The sequence below is a fragment of the Bubalus kerabau genome, chromosome 18 (assembly GCF_029407905.1).
Source record: "Bubalus kerabau isolate K-KA32 ecotype Philippines breed swamp buffalo chromosome 18, PCC_UOA_SB_1v2, whole genome shotgun sequence".
In the NCBI taxonomy this organism is placed as follows: Eukaryota; Metazoa; Chordata; class Mammalia; order Artiodactyla; family Bovidae; genus Bubalus; species Bubalus kerabau.
Genome location: NC_073641.1, coordinates 35188374 through 35215278, shown reverse-complemented (window position 1 = coordinate 35215278; position 26905 = coordinate 35188374). Strand labels below are relative to the sequence as shown.

Genomic DNA, 26905 nt, shown 5'->3' with positions numbered 1-26905 from the left:
CTCCAATGCAGGAAAGTGAAAAGTGAAAGTGAAGTCGCTCAGTCGTGTCCGACTCTTAGCGACCCCATGGACTGCAGCCTACCAGGCTCCTCTGTCCATGAGATTTTCCGAGCAAGAGTACTGGAGTGGGGTGCATTGCCTTCTCCAGGTGAGGTCATTAGAGGGGGCCTAATCCAACAAGATTGCTGTCCTTATAAGGTAATGCACATTTAGGCAGACAGATATGCACAGAAGGAAGGCAATGAAGAGGGCCATGAGATGATGGAAGCGAAGACTAGAGTGATGCATCTACAAACCAAGGAATGGGCAGTATTTCTGGCAAATGCTAAAAGCCAGAGGAAGCAGGGAAGAGTTCTCTCCCATAAGCTTCAGAAGGAACATGGTCTGGTGGACAGACTGATTTTGGATTTCTAGCCCCCTTGGTCTGTGAGACAATGTATTTTCATTGTTCTAAGCTGCCCAGTTTGCAGTGCTTTGCTATGGTAGCTCCAGCAAGCTAGCAATAGTCATAGTTTTCCTCTATGCTCTGCCAAACCCCATTCTTCTCTTGCCTCAATTAAGTCTGAGACAGGTCACATAGATTTCTGGTCAGTTACTATTTTTAAAAGTCAGTCCAGTTTACATTTCTAATCTCAGATCCAATTTATATCTCATCTCCTTCCCTGCCTCCAGTATCAGCCAGGCCTGTTGGTCAGAGGACTCGGAGTAGGGAAGGGATGAGAATGGTTCTTGCAAATTTCCCACCCCTCTTAGAAGTGATGGGCAGAGGCATGTCTCATTCTAGGACATCCTTGTCCCCTGCATCTGTTGGATCTGGTTCTCTGCTGTTGGAAGGAAGTGGACTCTGAAAGATGGCAGAAGCTTCTTGATACAACAGTCAGTGATGGGGCATGCCCTCTGGACTTGTTCTTACTAAATCTGACTCTATGATATTGGTGGCCCCTGTGCTTCCTTGGGGTGGTGTTTTGCTTTACTCTTACCCGTGCTGTCTCCCAGAACTTTCTGTGAGAGAGGCAGCTATGCTTCCTTTTGGTGTTCCCAATAGGTTCATGTCCAAGACACAGGGTGGCCTCAGAGTTCCTGCCTTTCTTCTTCTCTGTGCTCCTTCCTATGGAGCCATGTAACTCACCAAAGTCCTCCATTCCTTCTCTATGCCTTGGGATTGAGGTGGAGAAAGGGCTGCACCCATCTTTTTTCCCAGTCATGCCACACCACTCCCTTGTCACTATGGAAACAATTCAGGCCATTTTGTCAACACCCTGCCTCCCACCTGCCCTGGGCAGCAAGAGGTCTTGGGCTCATGTAAGAGAGAATTGCTCTGGTGTGGATCCATACCTTCCAGAAACTCCTCCAGCAACCTGCTCACCAGCAGTAGTTCTAAGATTCCACAGCCTCCAGCCAGTGAGGGTGGCATCACATATCCTGGATATGGGTGCCCTGACAAGTGATTCTATCAAGGCTTTGGTTGCCTGGCCTCAGGGGATACTTAGAGCACCTCCCTCCCCCTCACCAAGGGGAAGAAAAGGACTTTGGGGAGGTAATAGGATCTTCACTATGAGCACTGCCTCCCTGTGCCTGCAGAGCCCCATAGCCCCCCCGCCCCCTGTCACCCCCAGTCCTGCTGTACAGCCTGGAAAGGTGTGGTGCTGGTGTGAGAGCTGGTAGAGCAGAGCCAAGTCAGTCCTGAGCAAAGTTTCCGGACTCATTTGTTGGTGTCTCTCCTTTGAATGTGGGACTATTTAATGCCTAAACTTTGCCTTCATTCTGGCATCTTGGGATTGCTGAGGGCACAAAACTTACAAGAGTAGCCTGTGCCAATTTGGTAGTGAGAAGGGAGTGGGGCTGCATGATGGGAAAATATGGGTCACTGACTCCTGGACAAAGATCAGTTCCCACTCAATTGCCATTATACCAGGAAAATGGGTTTTCTGTTTCTAGGCTTTTCCCTTCCTCATACTTATCCTTTGATATTGCAAGATGTTTTAGAGATTTTTTTTTTTTAAGATTTGGGATTTTTTTTTTTTGGCTGTGCTGCTCAGCATGTGAAATCTTAGTTACCTGACCAGGGATTGAACCTGTGCCCCCTGCAGTGGGGATGCAGAGTCCTAGTCACTGGACCACCAGGGAACTCTATAAGATGTTTTAGGTTTTGGCTGAGATCTTAATGAGATGGAGGAGGAGTGCCGTTTAATGTGTAAGCCTAATAAGAGTGCTGCTGGATGGCTGTGACTCATAGCCCCTTCCATTAGGTGAGCATCCCAGTGAAATTTAGAGGAAGGGAATCTGCTTCCACTCACCTGCTTGGAGACTGACTGGCTCAAGTTGGGATCAATTACTTTAGTAACTGGATTAGCTACTTGATGGCTCCACTTCTGGACTGAAAGTTCTCAAAATGTGATCATCATCAGCAGTACCACCTGAAAAGTTGGTCGGAATACGGATTCTCAGGCCCCACCCCAGACCTATTGAACCAGGAACTGGGGGTGGCTTGTAGGCATCTGTGTTAAAAAGTGCTCCAAGTGACTCCAACACACCCTCATGCTGGAGAGCCACTGCTCCAAAGATGTTTCTCTTCTCCAATTCAAAATGACACCCTAGCCTCTCTAAGAAATGGGTGTCTACTTGGTAGGGCATAGTATGATAGATATGACTTACCTTAAGAATTATTCTTTTGAAATTTTCTGATGATTTTTCCATCCATCACACACTTTTAGCTTAAAAGCTTTATGATGCACTTTAGCTGAAGCAAAAAGAGTCTCCTAAGAAGGAGGAAACTTCAGGAATTTAACTACTTTAAGCAAGGCAATTTCCACGTGAATTCAGTTGTCCTTACTATGATGCTTATTAACTATGGAATATTTCCTCACATAAGATGAGGTTTAAGAATGGGACTCACTTTTCCCTGTATTGTCTTCTCCATAAGAATCATCACCATCAAACATACTATATGTTTTGTATGCTTCTATTATGTTCTGTGTGTCTTCCTCCACAAGAACGTGAGCATCATGAAGACCAGGGCTTTTGTCTGTTTTATTCAGTGCTGGTTCCCCAGAGCCCTAAATAGTGCTAGGTTTGTTACAGACATTCCCAATTATTTATTGAATGAGTGCATGAAAGTTGGGTTTCAAGAATGTGTTGGACAAGTTGTTTAGATTTCTATGTTTATTGATTCATTGAAGAAAATTATGGTTCTTATTTTGATTTCTACTTGTCAGTATGCTTAATACCGCAGGCATCATAAGGTCGTCAGAAGTCCAATCATTTCAGTGTGACATGAACTGAAGAATTTACTAGATTGATGTGGAAGTTATTACCTAGAGATATGCTACAGAGCTGCATGGATGGGAACTGGTCGAGGGAAAAGACACGAGAGAGGCAGGGAGAATTATTGTGTGAAACTAACACCTAAGGATTTTTGTCAGTAACTCCTGAATGTGCCAATCTGCTGTTTATTCAACAGTGTCCTTTTGTAGGGGTTATTGGGTGGGGGGCAGTAACTCTGTTTTATGGGTAATTGTGTTAGGGCTAACACCTCCCAGAATGCAGTATTTCCATTTCCCTTTTGGCACATTTTACAGCTCCCACTTCACATATGTTCATTGTTTTCCCGCTCACTGATGATCCTATTCGGACGCAGAAGAGTTGGTCTCCGCCCTTGGTGCACTGGGAGGGTAACAGGCAGACACACTTGGAGGTGGTGGCTGCAAGGAGAGAGACAATGTGACTCTATAGTGCTTTAGGATTTGATCTTATGGCAACCCACTCCAGTACTCTTGCCTGGAAAATCCCATGGACGGAGGGGCCTGGTAGGCTGCAGTCCATGGGGTTGCTAGAAGTTGGACACGACTGAGCGACTTCACTTGCACTTTTCACTTTCATGCATTGGAGAAGGAAATGGCAACCCACTCCAGTGTTCTTGCCTGGAGAATCCCAGGGACGGGGGAGCCTGGTGGGCTGCCGTCTATGGGGTCACACAGAGTCGGACACGACTGAAGTGACTTAGCAGCAGCAGTAGCAGCAGACTCCTCCCCAGAGCAGCAAGAACTTTGGTGGCAGTGAGTGAGAATGCGGGCACAAAGGCACTGACTCAAAAGACCCAACTGTGGTTGAATGGAGCCATCTGGATGTAAGCGAGGAGAGGCTGCTGGTAAGTCAGTAAGATGTAGGAGCCGGGCTACCTCTGATACCTTCCTCTCCCTCACTAGCCACATCCAGTCAGCTGCTCAGTTCAGTTCAGTCACTCAGTCGTGTCCGACTCTTTGCGACCCCATAAATCAAAGCATGCCAGGCCTCCCTGTCCTTCACCAACTCCTGGAGTCCACCCAAACTCATGTGCATAGAGCCGGTGATGCCATCCAGCCATCTCATCCTCTGTCATCCCCTTCTCCTTCTGCCCGCAATCCCTCCCAGCATCAGGGTCTTTTCCAATGAGTCAACTCTTTGCATGAGGTGGCCAAAGTATTGGAGTTTCAGCTTTAACATCAGTCTTTCAATGAACACCCAGGACTGATCTCCTTTAGGATGGACTGGTTAGATCTCCTTGCAGTCCAAGGGACTCTCAGGAGTTTTCTCCAACACCACAGTTCAAAAGAATCAGTTCTTCGGTGCTCAGCTTTCTTCACTGTCCAACTCTTGCATCCATACATGGCCACTGGAAAAACCATAGCCTTGACTAGATGGACCTTTGTTGGCTAAGTAATGTCTCTGCTTTTTAATATGCTGTCTAGGTTGGTCATAATTTTTCTTCTAAGGAGTAAGCATCTTTTAATTTCATGGCTGCAATCACCATCTGCAGTGATTTTGGAGCCCCCAAAAATAAAGTCTGACACTGTTTCCACTGTTTCCCCATCTATTTGCCATGAAGTGATGGGACCAGATGCCATGATCTTCGTTTTCTGAATGTTGAGCTTTAAGCCCACTTTTTCACTCTCCTCTTTCACTTTCATCAAGAGGCTCTTTAGTTCTTCACTTTCTGCCATAAGGGTGGTGTCATCTGCATATCTGAGGTTATTGATATTTCTCCTGGAAATCTTGATTCCAGCCTGTGCTTCATCCAGCCCAGCATTTCTCATGATGTACTCTGCATATAGGTTAAATAAGCAGGGTGACAATATATAGCCTTGATGTACTCCTTTCCCGATTTGGAACCAGTCTGTTGTTCCACGTCCAGTACTACCTGTTGCTTCCTGACATGCATACAGGTTTCTCAAGAGGCAGGTCAGGTGGTCTGGTATTCCCATCTCTTTCAGAAGTTTCCACAGTTTATTGTGATCCACACAGTCAAAGGCTTTGGTATAATCAATAAAGCAGAAATAGATGTTTTTCTGGAAGTCTCTTGCTTTTTCGATGATCCAGTGGATGTTGGTAATTTGATCTCTGGTTCCTCTGCCTTTTCTAAAACCAGCTTCAACATCTGGAAGTTCACGGTTCATGTATTGCTGAAGCCTGGCTTGGAGAATGTTGAGTATTACTTTACTAGCGTGTGAGATGAGTGCAATTGTGCGGTAGTTTGAGCAATCTTTGGCATTGTCTTTCTTTGGGATTGGAATGAAAACTGACCTTTTCCAATCCTGTGGCCACTACTGAGTTTTCCAAATTTGTTGGTATATTTTCTACCTCCTGTCAATCCATTTCCACGATGTCTTCAAACTGTCCTTCATGTTCTCTTCTCATTGGCGCCACCTCGGAACACTTATATCACTTATTGAGCATGCATGACGAAACCACAGAATATACCAAGTGCTTTGCATGCTTTATTTCATTTAACCCTCACAATGAACATATGAACTACAAGGTATCATACTAACTCTACAAACGAAGTCAGCTCAGAGAGGTTAAGTGGTTTGCCCGTGGTCCCACAATTTAGTAAGTGGTAGAGGCAGGTTTTAAATCTTAAATGACTTTTAGGGCTGCCTTCTTATAATTCTGTACCACATTTTTTATTTCTTCCTAGAATATTCCTAGGTTATGACTGGGAATCTGGATTTTAATAAGCAGTGAAATTGGGTGATACTTTTCTCAGGCTTGGCTTCAAAACCACCCCATCACTTCATAATTCATATAAATCTTATATTCATGAAAGAGTTTTAAAATGACCATTTGGGGTAAAGTTACCAAAGCCAAGTATATTAAATCATTTTAGAGTAAAGGGATATAGGCTCATTTAATCAAAGTTCAAGGTCTTCCACCATTTGGCCTCAATATCCCTTTGCAGCAGATATTCTCTGCTTTCTTCATCCCAGATAGAGTGACTCTCACTCTGTTTCCCAATAAGGACCCCAAGGGTGGTCCAGTTTTTGTCCATTGCCCATCCTATTCCCTTCTTTTGCCAGACTGGTATGCTCTTTCCAATATTCCCGCACATGTCCAATGCCTATAAGCCTTACCTCCTCCATGAAGCATTGTATAGCCACATATCCCCCACCAAGGTTTTGTATAACTAAATTTTAATGGTGTAAATTTCTCAGTACTACATCTGACATTTTTATAATTTTTTGTTAATTAGCTTCCCTGGTGGCTTGGATGGTAAAGAATCTGCCTGCCATGCAGGAGATTGGGGTTCAATCCCTGGATTGGGTAGACTCCCCTGGAGAAAGCTAGCTTTTCATATGTCTTTCTCCCAAGATTGTTACAACTGCTTTGTGAGAGAGCAGTAACCACAACTCATCCTTATGTTTGTCCCAACCAGCTCTTAACAAGGTGCTCAATTAATTCTGCTTCATCAATCGGTTTCAATTCTGAACTTGGGGTGCAGGTATAAGTATTCAAAAAGACAAGTATTTGATGGATTTTGGATAATCTATGTTGCCAAAATATCTGAGTCAGACTGAGAAACAGTCTGTAGCTTCTTTTGGGCAAATATCATCTCTTTCTCACGTATCTCAACTGATGGGAGAAAACAGCAAAAGGAAATGGGGAGATTTCATAAGCACATAAACTTCCTGTCCATGGTAGGAAGCATTTCTTGAAAAGACATGAATTTCCCTTTTACCTTCTTTGTCAACCAGCTAGAGAAGATTTTAGTTGGGGACAGTCTTGTTTGTTATTGGAAACTCTAGGATTTGGTAAAGAACAGGAGACAGCTCTACCTCTAGAGAGGATGTCAGGTCCCCAGGCTTGTGGAAAGGCCATGGTCACTACTCCTGCAGTACGGTTATAACCTAAGTGCTCTTAGCAAGATGATTTTCAGGTTACCAGCATGAAAAGGCCCTTCCTGCCACCTCCAACAGTCGGTTTTCATGCTTCCATCCTAACGAAACCCTTCCAGGCGATAAGATATTTCTCTCTCTTATAGCTCTTATCACATACTGTCTTGCATTAAAGTTATTCATGTAATTATTGTGAAATTTTGGGGCTTCCCTCGTGGCTTAGTGATAAAGAATCTACATGCTAAGTGAGTTTGATCCCTGGGTTGGGAAGATCACCTGGAGAAGGAAATGGCAACCCACTCCAGTACTCTTGCCTGGGAAATCCCATGGACAGAGGAGCCTGGTGGGCTACAGTCCATGGGGTCACAAAAAGTTGGACACGACTTGATGACTAAACAACAACACTGTGGAATGTTACTCCAACTGTGAACAATTTGAGGATATAAAGATCCTTTATCACCATACCCCTCACCTTACTTTGAACAATGACTTTAGCATAGGGGATACTAAAAGGATGTTTATTGAATACATTTTCCCCTCTTGGTAGATATTTTTGAAATTTAGACAAAACATTTAATGCCACAAAATTAGACTCCTTGGGAAGGCTCTTGTGTTCCAACTTTTGAAAAGTGAATTTCATGTTACTTTGAAGTTCCACTTTAAACTTTTTCTCATTTCATTTTAGATAGAAAAGGAAAAGGGTAGCAAAGTACACAGTGTAATCAAGAACACAATTTAATCAAGATGACATTGAGTTCAACTCAAAATTAATAATACCCCAGCCTGTCATGAGTAGATTGAGTATGAAATACGTTTTTTTGTTTCCTCTTTTCATAAATGCTGTAGTTCATACTTTTGTTCTGGAGTGCCACATGAACAGATATCTCTGTGACACTGACTTTTGCTCACTAGGTAAAGAAGGCTGGCACAGGCAGATCATATCTTTAGAGGGGGAAAATGCTTTCAGTTTTTGGACTGTATATAGGATCAAAGGATATTTTAAATGACTTAACTCTCTTATTAAGTAAGGTTCATGCTTTATTTTTACTACCCCAAGACATTCTGCTAACTTGACCAATATTTGTTAAGTATTCAAACTTTATATTTCTGTGAAATGAAAATAATTCCTGCCATATCAATAAACAAGAAATGTCACAGCCATTGGGCTTTCCTGGTGGCTCAGCAGGTAAAGAATCTGCTTGCAATGCAGGAGACCTGAGTTTGATCCCTGGGTTGGGAAGTTCCCCTGAAGGGGAATATGGCAATCCACGTCAGTATTCTTGCCTGGAGAATCCCCATGGACAGAGGAGCCTGGTAGGTTACAGTCCATGGGGTCTCAAAGAGTCAGGCATGACTGAATGACTTCATCACAGTCACAGCCATCAGCGATTTCTGGCTTCCAAATGTGAACGAGGCCTCCCAAAACTGAGATTTAGCAGATGCTGCCACCACCTGCGGTGATTGCTGAGGAGCTGGGGAAATGCAAGAAGCAGCCATCTGCCACTCCTTAAGGTGAACAAGGAAGGAAACAGGCTCGGCTCCAGATAGCTGAGGTGCATATGAAAGGGATGAGTTCAGTGAGCCGAGAGGCTTGCATCTTCCCATACAAAGAATGCTAAATTCCTTAACTTGGTATCTGATCTTTAATGTTCAGAGGGCCTGCTCCCTTTGTTGCAAACTTGTATATAGCCTGACTCCCCCTCCCACATCCTTGGAGCAGTTTTCTCAGAGCTACTGAGATCCTGTCTCCCGGGCTCAGGCTCATGGTCCTAGATGTTCCCACCAAATAAAATAACTCTCTACTTTCAGATTGTGACTACAGTTTTAGTTGACTGCTCTCTTTTAAAGACAAGCTTAGGATCCTGGTGGCTTAGATATATGTAAGGGTCACAAAGAGTTGGACCTAACCTAGGGGCTAAGCATGCACACGCTAAGCAAAGGGCTAAAAATAAAGATATATTTTGACTAAATCGTAAGTCATGTATTGTTACTCAGCCAAATGTGGAAAGAATAATTTGTAGGAAAAGAAAAAAGGGGGGGAAAAAAAAGAAACTCTTTGAAACAGAGGAGTTCCATGAAGACCTTTCTCCATGATAAACAAGGAAAATAGATGTTAACACTAAACACATCCCCGAATACCTGTGCTACCTACTGCGGTACAGACAGGCACCATTTGTCCTTCCTGCTGTCCAAGCCCTTTTATTTTTTTATGTATTTTTGCAATAATGTTCTTACATTATAATTTTTAGAGAAAAAGTTTTATGTTTTAAATCCAAATTTTAAATAAATACATAGTTGTATAGTACTTTCAGCTCTTGTCTACCACAAATTATTGTCTCTGAGAGAGATGTCAGTTAGGTAATGGTGTTGGTCAGGCAACAAAAAAATGAATAGTAATGTTTACCTACATGATGATTGAACAATGATTAGAGTCAAGCAATGTAAGTATTTAGGCCTGGTTTTCCGTCTCCTACGTGAAATTGGAATGCTCAAACTAATCGTACTCATCTCACACGCTAGTAAAGTAATGCTCAAAATTCTCCAAGCCAGGCTTCAGCAATATGTGAACTTCCAGATGTTCAAGCTGGTTTTAGAAAAGGCAGAGGAACCAGAGATCAAATTGCCAACATTCGCTGGATCATCAAAAAAGCAAGAGACTTCCAGAAAAACATCTGTTTCTGCTTTATTGACTATGCCAAAGCCTTTGACTGTGTGGATCACAATAAACTGTGGAAAATTCTGAAAGAGAGGGGAATACCAGATCACCTGACCTGCCTCTTGAGAAACCTGTATGCAGGTCAGGAAGCAACAGTTAGAACTGGACATGGAACAACAGACTGGTTCCAAATAGGAAAAGGAGTACATCAAGGCTGTATATTGTCACCCTCTTACTTAACTTATATGCAGAGTACATCATGAGAAACGCTGGGCTGAATGAAGCACAAATTGGAATCAAGATTGCCGGGAGAAATATCAATAACCTCAGATATGCAGATAGCACCACTTTTATGGCAGAAAGTGAAGAACTAAAGAGCCTCTTGATGAAGGTGAAAGAGGAGAGTGAAAAAGTTGGCTTAAAGCTCAACATTCAGAAAATGAAGATCATGGCATCTGGTCCCATCATTTCATGGCAAACAGATGGGGAAACAGTGGAAACAGTGGCTGACTTTATTTTGGGGGGCTCCAAACTCACTGCAGATGCTGATTGCAGCCATGGAATTAAAAGACATTTACTCCTTGGAAGGAAAGTTATGACCAATCTAGACAGCATATTAAAAAGCAGAGACATTACTTAGCCAACAAAGGTCCATCTAGTCAAGGCTATGGTTTTTCCAGTAGTCATGTACGGATGTGAGAGTTGGACTGTGAAGAAAGCTGAGTGCCGAAGAATTGATGCTTTTGAACTGTGGCATTGGAGAAGACTCTTGAGAGTCCCCTGGACTGCAAGGAGATCCAACCAGTCCATCCTAAAGGAAATCGGTCCTGGGTGTTCATTGGAGGGACTGATGTTGGGGCTGAAACTCCAATATTTTGGCCACCTAATACAAAGAGCTGACTTATTTGAACAGACCCTGATTTGGGGAAAGATTGAAGGCAGGAGGAAAAGGGGATGGAGGATGAGGTGGTTGGATGGCATCACCGACTCAATGGACATGAGTTTGGGTAAACTCCAGGAGTTAATGATGGACAGGGAGGCCTGGCGTGCTGTGGTCCATGGGGTCGCAAAGATTCGGACACGACTAAGCGACTGAACTGAACAGATGTGAAATTGCCTTATTCAGGGCACAAGGTGAGAAGCCCCAGAGAGTGACCTGCTGAGTAGCCACCAGCAGATGGCCTGTTGGCTGTGCCAGTCATGGTGACCCTCTGTCATGGATTCCATCCTGCCACCTGTCAAGGGAGCTGGACCTTGATAATCAGCTTTAAGTGGATTGAGAAAAGCCTGGATTTGGTTTATAACACCTCTCCCTTTTCCCAGGACTGACTCAAAGAACTGGGTTGAAAAGTGAAAGAGAAGTCAAGGGTAATAATAAGGTTTTTATCTTTGTTTTTGCAAAACTAAAGTGGCTTCAGCAGAAGGTAGATGTTAACGATTCAGTAAGTTCCCGTTGCTTACTTTATGCCTCCATTTCAGATGATTTTTTGAAGATGGGCCAGAGGGAAATCTAGCTGCCTATTTGAGTTCTGTTAAGTCCTAATCCTCAACCCATATTTATGTATTATATGAAACTCAGTTGAACTATTTCAGGTTCCAATTTCACCTTAGCACAATTGCACTGCTGTGAAGTTTCTGCTTTTAAGCAATTCACAAATGAAATGCCAATAGGCAATACACTGAAAGAAAATAGAAATGTAATACTACTTTTTAAGTAACAAATAGGCAGAGATATAAACGGGTAATAGCTCCAAGGTTTGGTGAGGGTGTGGAAGGCAGTCTTTATCACACACTGTAAATATGAATATAATATGATAAAGACATTTCTAGAAAGCAAGTTGATACATAGCATCAACAATGACTTTCTATTTTAAAATAGTATTTATCTAGAAACATTCCATTTAAGTATAATCTAAGGATAGAATCTTAGAGTATAAATTTACCTGTGATAGATTTGTCTATCACAGCACTGTTTCTAACAGCAAAATCTGGGGAAAAACCTAAATATCAAATTGAAGATTGATTAAGTAAAATCACAAAATGCCCATATAAGCTTTTGCAGACATTGAAAATTATGTGGGAGAATAATATATAATGATATGGAAATAGTTTCATGATATATCAAAGTGAAAAAAACAGCAATATATAAAATAAGATGCAGTATATGATCCTATTTTTTTCAAACATGTAATGTAATCAATGCCATCCCTGAGGTGTGTGAGGCTCCAGGGAATTTTTTAATGGGGTGTTTCTTTTATATAAAGGACTGAAGTCATTCTAAATTAGTGTCAACTCCTTACTAGCATTCCGATCTCAAGCAATTTTGAGAAAGACTACCCTGCTGGCCAGTGGCTCACCAGGCTGCTCTCTGGGAATGAGGGTCTAGCTCTGAGCCGGGGAGGACTCTGTAGGTAGAGTCCCAGAGCTTCTTGGGACATCACACCTAATGAGGAGAGAAGCAGTAGAGGATAGAAGAATGTCCCACAAGAGGGGAACAGGGCTTGGGCTCACAAGGGATCTCATGTGGGTTCAAGGCATCCTGCCTGTGGAACCTCACCAGCATGGGCTGATCCCAGCCACTACAAAGGGATTTCAAAACACTTGAGGCAGATGCTTCTGGTAGTTGGTATTGGTGAGGAACCCAGTCCAGGGCACTCTACCTATGCTTGCCCAAGCTGGTTCCATCTGCCAGAGGAAACTTAGACAGTTTGATAAAGGCCCTCCAAAGGGTGGGGAAGAGGGGTACTGAAGCATGAGATCAGGATGGGTGTTCTTACTTGGGGACAACGGGTGGGTCTGATTATGTATGTACAGAAAAAGACTGGAAAGATTTACATCAAAGTTGTTAAAGTAGTTATTTCTAATTGTGGGTAGGTTGGGTTCTAATTTTCCCTTCTATTTAAATCATTTCCTAACACTTTTTTTTATAATGAAAAAGAATTAGTTTTGATTAAGGAAAGGTTATTTATAAGAAACAATGTATAAATACAAATAAGATGTACTAGCTGAGATGAAGGTTAAGTGATAGCTTTTCTAGTATTACCACTGGATTACCACTGGAGCTTACCTGAACATTTTTCCCAGTCATAGCAGGTGTCATAGTCACAGGATTCATTCTTTGTGCTACTGGATGAAAGTTTTATCCTTTCCAGGCCCCATTTTAACTGTGGACCCTCTTCGCATGAACCAGTATGTAGAAAATGGAGTTGCTGATTATTTAAACATTTCTCAGCCAAAAGCGTACAAGCAGAGGAAGTAAAGTGATGGCTGGATGTTGTATCAAGCACACAGATTTCTTCTGAATAATGGCTGTACGGGAGAGAAAAGCAAGCATTTATACATGAAGACTAGAAAAGATGGTGTGTAGCCAACTCATATGTTAGCTTACCACCTAGTTCTGTACCCCCTACTCTCTTCCCCCCAGTTTTTCTTCTTTCAGTCTCTCATTTAATCTTGCATGCTCTGGGATTCATTGTCCTAAAAAAAATTTCATTTTAAGCTTGTTACTACTCACAACTGCCTTCAAATTAAAGTCTGAATTTGTTAATTCTGATAATCAAAATCTTCTGTATTTTGAATTCATTCAATCAACTTTCCTTTCTAGAATCAGTTTCCCATCCTCCTTAATCCCTTTTTATTACCTGACAATTGTATTGAGCATTTTCTAGACTGACAAGATTATTCTTCCTTTGCTACCATCCCATGCCCTGCTCAATCCATGTTGCACTGTCTCCCCTCTCCAGCTGTCTATGTCCAGATCAATTCTTGGCTACATTAATCCTGATCAACCTAGCCTATTTTAGTCTGCACTTCCCCTGAACTCAATTACAACACCAAAGTCTTATACATAATTATATAGCATTGCAAGTGTGTTTGTATTGTGACTAAGAGCATGAGTTTTTAGGTCAATCTCTGAATAACTCACTAAATCTAAGTAAAGAGATGGGTCCTGCTAACAAGAAGATAGCCATAGTCTTTCTCTTGCTGAGAGGACAAGAACTTGATTACTCCAAACCTGAGTTTCTTCTCTGATGTCAACTTTAGAGTTAAAAATCAGTGCACCAGTGTGTAAATTTGTTTCCAGGAACTGAAGTCCAGAGAGAGAACAAAAAGCCACTTTCTAAGTTCAGAGAACTTAAGCTGCGGGGCCAGTCACTCTCATAAACACCTTTGATGGCATATCAAAGAGGACTGAGGAGTATAGGAAGAGGCTGGAGAGGGAGGGCTGAGCTGAAATTCAGACAGTTTAGAGGAGTCTGTACTCTCATAGTCTGGTATTGCAAAGACAAAGAAAGAAGTTCCCTCTGGGTTACATGGACAATGTGAATGTTGTGAGTTCTCACTAGAAGGCCATCTTCTGGGTGAGGAGACCCCAGCAGCAGGTGGCTCATACAAGGTGGACCACTTGTGGCTGATTCTTAGGAAGGTAGACAGAGCCAACTTTGGGCTGAATTACAACAGTGGAATGTTACAGAAAAAGTCCCTGTAGTGTTCTCATAAATAAATAAATAAACAAAGTGTCCCTACAAGCATTTGTTTACTTGGAACTCAGAAGAATGTGAGAGGCAATCAGTGTTAAAGCTGAAAAAAAACCTGGGTGCAAAGAAATAGAAGAAAAATTCAAAGGTAGCAATTATGAACTGCTGCTGCTGCTGTTTAGTCACCAAGTTGTGTCTGACCCTTTGTGACTCCATGAACTGTAGCCCAGCAGGCTCCTTGTCCATGGGATTTTCCAGGCAAGAGTACTGCAGTGGGTTGCCATTCCCCTCTTCAGGGGATCTTCTTGACCCAGGGATCGAACCTGTGCCTCCTGCATTGGCAGGTGAATTCTTTATCACTGAGCCACCTGGGAAGCCCCAACAATTATGTACATAGACAGAAAAAGAGACACAGATGTATAGAACAGTCTTTTGGACTCTTTTAGGAGAGGGTGAGGGTGGGATGATTTGGGAGAATGGCATTTAAACATGTATAATATCATATGTGAAATGAATCGCCAGTCCAGGTTCGATGCATGATACAGGATGCTTGGGGCTGGTGCACTGGGATGACCCAGAGGGATGGTATGGGGAGGGAGGTGGGAGGGGGGTTCAGGATGGGGAACACGTGTACACCCGTGGCAGATTCATGTTGATGTATGGCAAAACCAATACAATATTGTAAAGTAATTAGCCTCCAGTTAAAATAAATAAATTTATATTAAAAAAATAAAAAATAAAGATGAAAATTGTCCTAGAACAGCCTGCATTGTTTAAAATATATAAAAAGTGAAATATCACAACTGGACACAGTCTGTTGACTTCCTATTTCACCATTTATTCATTCTCTTCCTCAGTAACTTAACTCTAATTTTATTCACCATGTAGGACCACCCAAGACAGACAGGTCATGGTGGAGAGTTTTGACAAAATGTGGTCCACTGGAGAAAGGAATGGCAAATCACTTCAGTACTATAGCCTTAAGAACCTCATGAACAGTATGAAAAGGCAAAAAGATAGGACACTTAAAAGATAGGGGTGCAATATGCTACTGGAGATCAGTGGAGAAGTAACTCCAGAAAGAATGAAGGGAAGGAGCCAAAGCAAAAACAACACCCAGTTGTGGATGTGACTGGTGATAGAAGCAAGATCTGATGCTGTAAAGAGCAATACTGCATAGGAACCTGGAATGTTAGGTCCATGAATCAAGGCAAATTGGAAGTGGTCAAACAGGAGATGGCAAGAGCGAATGTTGACATTCTAAAGGAATCAGCAAACTAAAATGGACTGGAATGGGTGAATTTAACTCAGATGACCATTATATCTACTAGTGTCAGCAGGAATCCCTTAGAAGAAATGGAGTAGCCATCATGGTCAACAAAAGAGTCCAAAATGCAGTACTTGGATACAATCTCAAAAACGACAGAATGATCTCTGTTCATTTCTATGGCAAACCATTCAATTCACGGTAATCCAAGTCTATGCCTGGACCAGTAATGCTGAAGAAGCTGAAGTTGAACAGTTCTATGAAGACCTACTAGACCTTTTAGAATTAACACCCCAAAAAGATGTCCTTTTCATTATAGGGGACTGGAATGCAAAAGTAGGAAGTCAGGAAACACCTGGAGTAACAGGCAAATTTGGCCTTGGAGTACAGAATGAAGCAGGGCAAAGGCTAATAAAGTTTTGCCAAGAGAACGCACTGGTCATAGCAAACATCCTCTTCCAACAACACAAGAGAAGCCTCTACACATGGACATCACCAGATGGCCAACACTGAAATCAGATTGATTATATTCTTTGCAGCCAAAGATGCAAACAGATGTATAGAGAAGCTCTATACAGTCAGCAAAAATAAGACCAGGAGCTGACTGTGGCTCAGATCATGAGCTCCTTATTACCAAATTCAGTCTTAAATTGAAGAAGTAGGGAAAATCATAGACCATTCAGGTATGACCTAAATCAAATCCCTCATGATTATACAGTGGAAGTGAGAAATAGATTTAAGGGACTAGATTTGATAGACAGAATGCCTAATGAACTATGGATGGAGGTTCGTGACATTGTACAGGAGACAGGGATCAAGACCACCCCCAAGAAAAAGAAATGCAAAAAAGCAAAATGGCTGTCTGAGGAGGCCTTACAAATAGCTGTGAAAAGAGAAGCAAAAAGCAAAGGAGAGAAGGAAAGATAAACCCATTTGAAGGCAGAGTTCCAAAGAATAACAAGTAGAGATAAGAAAGTCTTCCTCAGTGATCAGTGCAAAGAAATAGAAGAAAATAATAGAATGGCAAAGACTAGAGATCTCTTTAAGATGATTAGAGATTCCAAGGGAAACTTTCATGCAAAGATGGGCTCAATAAAGGACAGAAATAGTATGGACGTAACAGAAGCAGAAGATATTAAGAAGAGGTGGCAAGAATACACAGAAGAAATGTACAAAAAACATCTTCATGACCCAGATAATCACGATGGTGTGATTACTCACCTAGAGTCAGACATCCTGGAATGTGAAGTCAAGTGGGCCTTAGGAAGCATCACTACGAACAAAGCTAGGGGAGGTGAGGAATTCCAGTTGAGCTATTTCAAATCTTAAAAGATGATGCTGTGAAAGTGCTACACTCAATATGCCAGCAAATTTGGAAAACTCAGCAGTGGCCACAGAACTAGAAAAGGTCAGTTTTCATTCCAATCCCAAAGAAAGGAAATGCCAAAGAATGCTTAAACACCGCACAATTGCACTCATCTAGTACTCTAATAAAGTCATACTCAAAATTCTCCAAGCCAGGCTTCAGCAATACGTGAACTGTGAAATTCCAGATGTTCAAGCTGGTTTTAGAAAAGGCAGAGGAACCAAGATCAAATTGCCAACATTCCCTGGATCATGGAAAAAGCAAGAGAGTTCCAGAAAAACATCTATTTCTGCTTTATTGACTATGCCAAAGCCTTTGACTGTGTGGATCACAATATCTGTGGAAAATTCTGAAAGAGTTGGGAATACCAGACCACCTGACCTGCCTCTTGAGAAATCTGTATGCAGGTCAGGAAGCAACAGTTAGAACTGGACATGGAACAACAGACTGGTTCCAAATAGGAAAAGGAGTACATCAAGGCTGTATATTGTCACCCTGCTTATTTAACTTCCATGCAGAGTACATCATGAGAAACGCTGGGCTGGATGAACCACAAGCTGGAATCAAGATTGCCAGGAGAAATATCAATAACCTCAGATATGCAGATGACACCACCTTTATGGCAGAAAGTGAAGAAGAACTAAAGAGCCTCTTGAAGGTGAAAGAAGAGAGTGAAAAAGTTGGCTTAAAGCTCAACATTCAGAAAACGAAGATCATGGCATCTGGTCCCATCATTTCATGGCAAATAGATGGGGAAACAGTGGAAACAGTGGCTGACTTTATTTTGGGGGGCTCCAAACTCACTGCAGATGGTGACTGCAGCCATGAAATTAAAAGACGCTTACTCCTTGGAAGGAAAGTTATGACCAACCTAGACAGCATATTAAAAAGCAGATACATTACTTAGCCAACAAAGGTCCATCTAATCAAGGCTATGGTTTTTCCAATAATCATGTATGGATGTGAGAGTTGGTGTATAAAGAAAGCTGAGTGCCAAAGAATTGATGCTTTTGAACTGTGGTGTTGGAGAAGACTCTCGAGAGTCCCTTGGACTGCAAAGAGATCCAACCAGTCCATCCTAAAGGAGATCAGTCCTGGGTGTTCATTGGAAGGACTGATGCTGAAGCTGAAACTCCAATACTTTGGCCACCTGATGCGAACAGCTGGCTCACTGGAAAAGACCCTGATGCTGGGAAAGATTGAGGGCAGGAGGAGAAGGGGACGTCAGAGGATGAGATGGTTGGATGGCATCACCGACTCGATGGACATGAGTTTGAGTAAATTCTGGGAGTTGGTGATGGACAGGGAGGCCTGTTGTGCCGTGGTCCATGGGGTCACAAAGTGTCGGACATGACTAAGCGACTGAACTGAACTGAACTGAACAGAATTTTATTGAAAAAATGCTTTTGCTTCTAGCCAATGATTTTGATTCTAGGCATTTCATTGCCTCCCTTGCAGGGCCACATGGCCATGTGAACAAGAAAAGAGTAGTGAAATGGAAGCCATGATGAATCCCCCAGGAACTCTTCTTAAAAAGAGAGCATGTGTCCATTTCTGGTCTTCCTTCTATTGTAATCCAGCAGAGAAATCTTGGACCATGGTATAACTTCAAGAATGTCAGAATAGACAACTTTAATAAAAAGAAATAAAGTATCAGCTATACCTCAATAAAAAATAAAGTATGAATATTAGATTAAAAAAAAGCACAGCAGAACAGACAGCAGGAAGGAGCTCCAGTTCTATCTGAAAGAAAAGAATCACCAGACCATCCCTAGACTGCCTTCCCCATGAATTTATTTTGTAAGATAGAGAAACAAAATTTTCCTTAAGCGAGTCTTACTTTGGATTTTACTCCCATGAATGTAGTCCTGACATTAATAAGCACTCTCAACACTCCTGGGTTTGTTTATGTAGAAAAAGGCAATGATAACAACAGAGAGTCATGGCAGCCATATCAGGATATATCATTTTTCTTTATGCTCTCTGCCAACATGTGAAAGGATAAACTAACAAAGAGATGTGTGTGTATGTGTGTGTTCATGTGTGTGTGAAGTCCATGCTCACACCTCTTTCTCTACTCTAACCTCTTGGAGTCACAACTTTGCCCCTATACTTAGTGGGGAGAAGAAGGCTTTGAGATAATTGTGTCTGATGCTTTAAACAGGATAGAAATGTCTTTATCACCAGAATGAAACTGTTTTAGTACAAAAGCTATGCAAACTTAGGGAACAAGGCTGAGAGATAATTAAGAATGCTTGCTACTCAGTGGGGAAGGAAGAATTCAACAGAGCACAGGGGGTATCAGTTATATTAAAAATTAATATGCTTTGTATTCATGCTTTAAGAAGCCCGGCTCCTTCATGAAGTTGGTTACACTAGACTGGTTTTCTCAGTTCCTAAGGTCAGTCCAGAGAGTATCTCTTACCCACAGTCTTCTTCTGGAGACATGCAAATGCATTCAGATCCCAACTGTTTTTGTCCTGGTTGACAGTGACCCCTTAAGCCTGTCAGGACATCTGAAACAAAAGAAAATGAAGAAAAGAACAGTTCACAGCATGGATTTCAAGTGGTAAGTTTGAATTTAGGAGAAAAGGCTATGGTGAAATGTTCTCACTTATCTCCTAGAGTTAGAGCACTCATTTTAGCTTTTTCACATCTGTTGTTATGAAATAGTCCATCTGAAAAGCCCTTTCTAGCCCTTGTGAGCTGTCACGTTTCCAACCTAAAACTGCTATTAAGTTCAAGAAAATGCAACTGGTGAAATTTTTGTTCGTTTTTTCAAATATTTATCGAACGACTATGATTTACCAGCACTGTGATCGATTCTGAGGATAGTGAGTTGAGCAAAATTTGACCCAGATCCCTTGCTCTCAGAAATTCTAGTCTTGTGGGCAGACAGACATTAATCAAACAAACACACTCTACACATAGAATTTCTGCTGTTATTAGTGCTATTAAAGAGAAAGCATATAATCAAGAAAATTGATGTAGCTAGGAAGGTTATGAACGGTAAAATGGGAAGAGAACAGGGAGTATGATGGAGGCAAAGGAAATAGCAGACATGAAAGTGCTCAAAAGACAGAGAACATTTGACTTTCTTGGAATTGAAAGAAAGCCGGGGAAACAAGGGCAAGCAACAAGAAATGGCCAGAGAGATGGCTGTGCGGTGAACTGTGTAGGGTCATAAAGGGCTTTTGAAGGATTTTTGTCTTATTTCATAAGCAGTGGTAAATCTCTGATAGGTTTTAGCAGGGGGTGATGCGACAAAATCAGGTCTGGATTTGGAAAAGAATTTAATTCTGGCTTCTGTGTAGAGAATGCATTTGGAGAGGCATGGAGGTCAAGACAGTAGACGATTTATGAGGTTATTATTGGGAAGATCCTCTGGAGAAGGGAAAAGGCTACCCACTCCAGTATTCTGGCCTGGGGAATTCCATGGACTGTACAGTCCATGGGGTCGAAAAGAATCTGACATGACTGAGCAACTTTCACTTTCACTATAGTAGTTTGGGTGAAAGAGAATGGTCATTTGGATCAAAGTGCCAGAGGTGGAAATGGAGAGAAGTGGGTGAACCTGAGACATTTCAAGCATGTAAAATGCATGAGATTGCATATTGTGGGTAGGTTATGAGAAATGTCAAGTATAATTCTTAGATTTCTGGTTTGCATAAGAGAATAGATGTTGGTGCCTAAACTGAAATAGTAAATATTAGAAAAAGATAGTGGTAGGGAGGCAAGGGTGATGACTCAGGAATTCCTCTCTGCAAATGCTGAATCTGTGATCTCTTTAAGACAGCCAAACAAAACAGATGTATAGAAATTTGGATACTCAGGCCTAAAGCTCAGTGGAGAAGTCTGTGGGAAAGATTTAAATTTGTTATTAGCCTACGGAGGGATCATTGAGGTAGAAGCTAAACGAGATGGCATTGTGTGTTGGAAGCAGGGAAAGAATGCATCTGCAGAAGAAGGTCAGCTCTGTCGAATGTTGCTGAGAGACCAAAGCAGATGAGGACCGAAATATTGTCCATTAATTTTAGCAATATGGATATCAGTGTCAACAATTGTGCAAATGGATTTTAGGGGATAATGAAAAGCCAGACCTTTCTTATACGAATAATCAGTGGAGAAATGGACAGCTCCCAAATGTAGCTATTTATCCCTGCCCGATATTCTAGGTACTAGGATGTGATGGTGGGAAAAAAGAAGTAGAAAAATGAAGACAGCAGTTATCCTCTTTTTCCATGAATCTAAGCAATAGTGGAAAAAGAGACATTAATCAAATAATCATAGTGATGAGTTTATAATTAAAAGCTGAGATAGATATTTGGAAGAAATATGATTTCAGGAGACCATATCAGCAAAAAACAGAAACTGAGAAAGGTAAGGAAGATTTATCAGGAAATGATGCTTGTGCTAAGATGAGCAATTGAATACTGAATATGAGGAAGAGAGATTAAAGTAGAATGAAGAACACGGGTATATTATGTGCTGAATGCTGTGTTTAGTTGCTCAGTCATGTCCAGCTCTTTGTGACTCCATGGACTGTAGCCTACAGTCTCCTCTGTCCATGAGGATTCTCCAGAATACTGGAGTGGGTTGCCTTGCCCTCCTCCAGGGGAACTTCCCAACCCAGGGATCGAAACCAGGTCTTCCACATTCCATGCGAATTATATATCTGCGTTGCAGTAGGTATATTATATGGAAGGGGAAATCTTGGTTATCTTCGCTTATGTTGAGGCTCACCCAAAGAAGCTTTAGTTTTGAATTAAATATGGAGCTGACATCCTGAGCCTCCTGGATGAAACACACGTCCCTAGACTGGATTTGATTAATCTGGCATCCATATGGTCACAGTGGCCTCTGAAGCAAGTAACTGACAAAGGAGGGAAGTAGAAAGGTACATCAGGCAGGAGGTTTGGTAGGGAAACAGGTTTATGTTAGAGGCAAAAATAAAGATTTTAAAAATTGGTACATTTTCTTCTTTGCTGCTATGCATTTCCATTCCCTACTATTCTCCTCTTTTAGGACCCTCATTCTATCTGGTGAAATTTGGCTCAGAGCTTTCATGAACATGGAGACCTATATAACTGCTGCTAAGTTCTCAGATACTAAGATTTCCATTGACATGGGTTTGTTTTTCTTTGGTGTCTTGTGTGGCTATGCCTCTTTGGCTTTTGTAAATAAATCCACACTTCCTCAGGTCAAGGAGGGACTCTAAGTTATACATTTCCAAAGAGCATCAGTTTTCAAGCACACAGAGCTTTGCTCCCTGCCTACCAGTTTGACGTCATCAGTGAACACATACAAGGACTCTTTGCTCCCTCACTAAGTGTCAGGTGGAAGCCAGAACTGGTCCTCAGCTGCTCATACTTTCTGCCCTGCACAATTTGTGAGCAACCTGGAAATGAAAACATTGCAATCTTTAAAGAGTGATGAGGGCAAGGGGATCTTTGGAGGTGTTAATTTCTTAGAGGAAGGGATAAAAATGACAGGGGAGGTGTACGGCATCTCATTTCTTCAGGAAGCAAAATTCTTTTTCACATTAAAAGAATTAAAAGTCTTTCTGGTCAACCAATGACCTGGACACCTCTATATCACACATCTCCTGCCACATTGAGAGGAAAGAGGTTCAGTTTTATTGATGACTTTCTTTTTCTGTGACTCCTTTCATTGATCTTTCTGCCAACGTTGTCAGAGAGAAAGTAGATGAGATGGAGTATTTCTTTCTTTTATCTCGATGTAGAGCATTTCATTATCTCTCAGTTTGAATTATAATTGCAATTTCTTTTAAAAACATGGAGGGGTGTGTGTATGTGTATACATATGCTGTTATTTGTATAAAGAGAAGGATCTACCTAAGATGCCCAGAGAATCTTAATTTTGTAAACTGTGTGGTCCCCAAACACATTTATCTCTCTGATGTGTATGATCAAGAATCAAGTGAAGCTAAGCCACAATACCAACCTGAAGTTCTCACAGATTTCCATATGATCTCTTCATCAATAGTTTTAAGGTTATATAACAGTTGAAAAGTGAAAGTCACTCAGTTGTGTTCAACTCTTTGTGACTCCATGGACTGTTGCCCACCAGGCTCCTCTGTCCATGGGATTCTCCAGGCAAGAATACTGGAGTGGGCTGCCATTTCCTTCTCCAGGGGATTTTCCCAACCCAGGGACTGAACCCAGGTCTCTTGCATTGCAGGCAGATTCCTTACCGTCTGAGCCACCAGGGAAACCCATGTAAGAGATTAAGTTTCCCCTTTTCCTTCAGACATTATAAAAGCACAGAACAGGATAAAGAAAACAAGGTAGCAGAGAGCTTGAGGAATTAGCAGAGCTGCTTGTTCGACCCAAACTGTCTGGTTTTGGGTCTAATTTAACCTCTCTTTGCCTTTAGTTTTTTCATAGGCAAAATAGGCCCAATCATATCTGAGCTCAGATAAACCCTCCAGGATTCTCTGATTAAAAATGAGACATAACTTGAACAAGCATGTTGAGAAATTTGGAAGATATGAAACAGAGGAAGCTCCCTTCCTTTTCCTCCAAGTAACCAACACGCCAGACTAATGGGAGTTCTCAGCCCCTCCTGCCAGCTGCCTGTCAGAAACTGAACTTCCGGGTTTATATGTTCCTCTCTTTCACAGCTTCAATCTTCAGCATTCACTAGTCCAGTTATAGACTTACCAAGAGTCAGTTTTATTTGTTTCCAAGTCTGTTTATGCCAATTCCTATTGTAATTGTGTAAGTTGATTAAATATATCAACTTACATAACATATCAAACTGACATATAAGTTGATAAATATATCAACTGATAAAATGAAGGAGAAAAATTATTTTTATAAAAACTAAGTCAAAAACATTGAGTAATTTAAAATGGTTTGCAAAAATGTTTTTCTGAATTAATTGTGGATGAAACTACTGTAAAAGATTAAGGAAAACAATACATATAAAAATGTTAAAGCATTTTCTAGTCAAATTTGCTGCAAAAGTTGCCTTTAAGCCTTCAACTCTCTTCAAAACAGTAATTCTCAACTTTGGCTGTATCCAGATTAACTCGGAAAGTTTTTATATAAACACAAATACTGGCCCTCCTAGCTCAATGACATCAGAATCAGGGAAAGGGACTTAAGCAGAGGTGTTTTTTAAAGAGGTGCCCTACTTGGAGTTTAAAAACTTATTTTTTTTAGAGAAATTGATATGGGATAGCAAAAGATGAATTAGGTATTTGTTTTATTCAAGAAAGAAATCTTGGAACTCAAATCGGGAGACCCTTTAGGAAATAAGAGGTTGGTCCTATGTTAGAAAATTGGGAAATATTTGCATATTTCTATCTTCTAAATTAAAAATAATAGGCTCCCAGTACCTCAGCAGTAAAGAATCCACGTGCAATGCAGGGACTGTAGGAGATGTGGGTATGATCCCTGGGTCGAGAAGATCCCTGGAGGAGGAAATGGCAACCCACTCCAGTCTTCTTGCATCTCCCCATGGATGGAGGAGCCTGGTGGGCTACGGTCCAGGGAGTTGCAAAAAGTCAGACAGGACTGAAGCAACTCACCAAACAAGCAAATAAGTTAAAATAAAATATTTAATTAATTAAAAAGCAGTGTGTATTATTTTTTTTGTCACTCTCCACTTGAGCTAAAATTTCAGTTAACTCTCAATTCTGATCTTGTTATATGAGAGCACTTGTGCTCTATCAAAATATTGAAGTATTAGATTGGAAAATAAAATTGATCTCACTCTCCAAGATTTGAAAGTATCCACTTGACCAATAGCTACTTATGTGTTGCCTGAGCTCGTCATCGATACAAGGTGAAATACAACTCAGCCCATCATAAGCAACAGCATCTCTGTGGATGCTACACAGATAATCTCAAAGGACACCACCCTAGCAGACCCCAGGATCCTGAGCTGTTACCTTTTTCACAGCTGAGTGAGTCCGAAATGGGTGGTGTCCAGGAATCCCCACTGCATGTGTACCTCGATGGCCCATTGACAACCAAACCTCTGGGACAGGTTAGCTTAATGGAGTCACCAATTTTATATAATGTCTGAAATGGTGACAGCGTCAGTCCTTCTGGCACTATTGGCTTGAGGCACTCTGTCCCTGCAGAGAGAAAAACATTTCAGATGCTTTTGGTGGAGCAGAACACTCAAGGGATACAGGCAGATTTTGTGCATTCCAAGAAGTGATTTTAATGTGTTTGACCACATTGGTTCAGTGTTAATGCTGCCTTTTGAGCAGAAAAACGGGGGGTTGAGGATCCTGGGCTTCCACCGAGAAACTGCCTTTAGTTCCATTAATGGAAGAACTTGCTACGGAAACGATTTCAGATACTCGTAACTTTCACTACATCACTGGGACATTTTCAAGAAATAATCTTTTTCACTCTTCTCCCCAGTGAGTTTTCCCAAAAGCAGGTGGCTGTACTATGGGTGACACAGAGGCAGAATGTTCTAATTGATACTGATTTCAACTTTGTGTCATGGTATTCAATAATAACTCTTTGGAGTCCCCATCTGAACCTTGTTTGAATCACATTTTGCCTCTGATGAAGCATGGGTATGTGTGGAGCCTACAGACCCTTGCTCTCTTTTCCAGCAAAGCATGCCAATGTGCTCCAAGGAGAAAACCGCATTTCACATGATATGCTCTCTCTGACACATAAGAGTTAAGCATCATTTCCCTGGGACCAAGTTAAGCATCATTTCCCTGTACCAAGCTTGCATCTCTTGGTACACTGGGCCAGGCTGATGTCGGTGGTTGGATGCAGTTAGCAAAATTCCCCAATTTCTTTTTAAGCACAAGCCTCACAGTCCGGCTAACACGCAGGGGCGAGAACTAAAATATGAAGACAGTTTGAAATCTAACTTTAGCAGACGAATCCTATTTTCTGTTTCAGTAAATCTTTTCACCAGAGTTACTGAAAAATGGTAAAATGTACTAATCTAAGGGTGTGACTTTGCTTTATTTATTTTGGGCACGTTCATTCTTTAGCAGAGTCACATAGAGGGTCTGCCCAGTTCTCACGTTGGCATTCCACGTCTCCTTGCCTCCAGCTCCTGTCTGGTAAGCATCTGAAGTACTGGTATCCAACAGCTTTGAATCCAGTAAAGCATAAAATTTCAACTTCTTCTCCAACTGAGTACTGTTTCTTTTCATTCTAGAATTAAAACCAAAATCAGCGCATTACTAATGTGATGAATGGTATCTTCAAACACCTCAGGGCTCTCCTAGATCTTTTCTTTTCCTTCATTCCTGTATCTACTCAGAGTCTGCTAAATTTATACTTTCAAATATCTCTCAGAGTTCACTCCTTTCCTTTGCCATCATCACTGCCTTTGCTCACAGTACATATTATCTCTTCAACTCGATCCCTGGATCAGGGAGATCCCCTGGAGAAGGAAATGGCAAACCACTCCAGTATTCTTGCCTGGAGAATCCCATGGACAGAGGAGCCTGGTGGGCTACAGTCCACAGGGTCGCAAAGAGTCGGACACGACTGAGCAACTTCACTCACCACAACTATCTACCTATCTAACAACTAACTAGTCCCTCTTCTAATCCTTCTTCCATATTGCTACTTTAAATTGATTACTATATATATATATATATATATATATATATATATATATATATTTACTTAATAACTTACTCCCCTCTGTATATGTGTTGGCTTACTATTGCAAGAATAAGAAAACTATATACTATCCTGTAGTGGCTATAAACTGAATAAGTAATGTATTCTACATATGCAGCAAATATATGCAATTGCTATGGTAACAAATTGACTACAAATCATTGGAAAGTGTTCCTAATAACCTATTGGGCATTACATATTTTCCCAGTTAATGTATAAATAAAGTGCAATTATTGGCATGTGGGAGTTCATGAAAAGATTTTAAGATAATGTGGGTTTTATATTCTTAACTTGGAATATGAAACTTAACCCACTTCCCCATCCTCACCTCTTGCCATTTCCTCCCATA

The 26905-nt window shown here is 41.4% G+C and overlaps 1 protein-coding gene across 1 annotated transcript in view; it reads right to left on the bottom strand.

Moving 5' to 3' along the window:
- Positions 1–3525: 3525 nt before the first annotated feature.
- Positions 3526–26905, bottom strand: part of C6 (complement C6) — a 69597-nt gene continuing 46217 nt past the window's right edge. Inside the window, exons 13-17 of the mRNA XM_055554840.1 lie at positions 25947–26079; positions 24834–25022; positions 19341–19431; positions 12872–13113; positions 3526–3701 (exon numbers count right to left, since the gene is read on the bottom strand). Coding sequence (XP_055410815.1) covers positions 3526–3701; positions 12872–13113; positions 19341–19431; positions 24834–25022; positions 25947–26079 — 831 coding nt within the window. The remainder of the gene's footprint in view (positions 3702–12871; positions 13114–19340; positions 19432–24833; positions 25023–25946; positions 26080–26905) is intronic.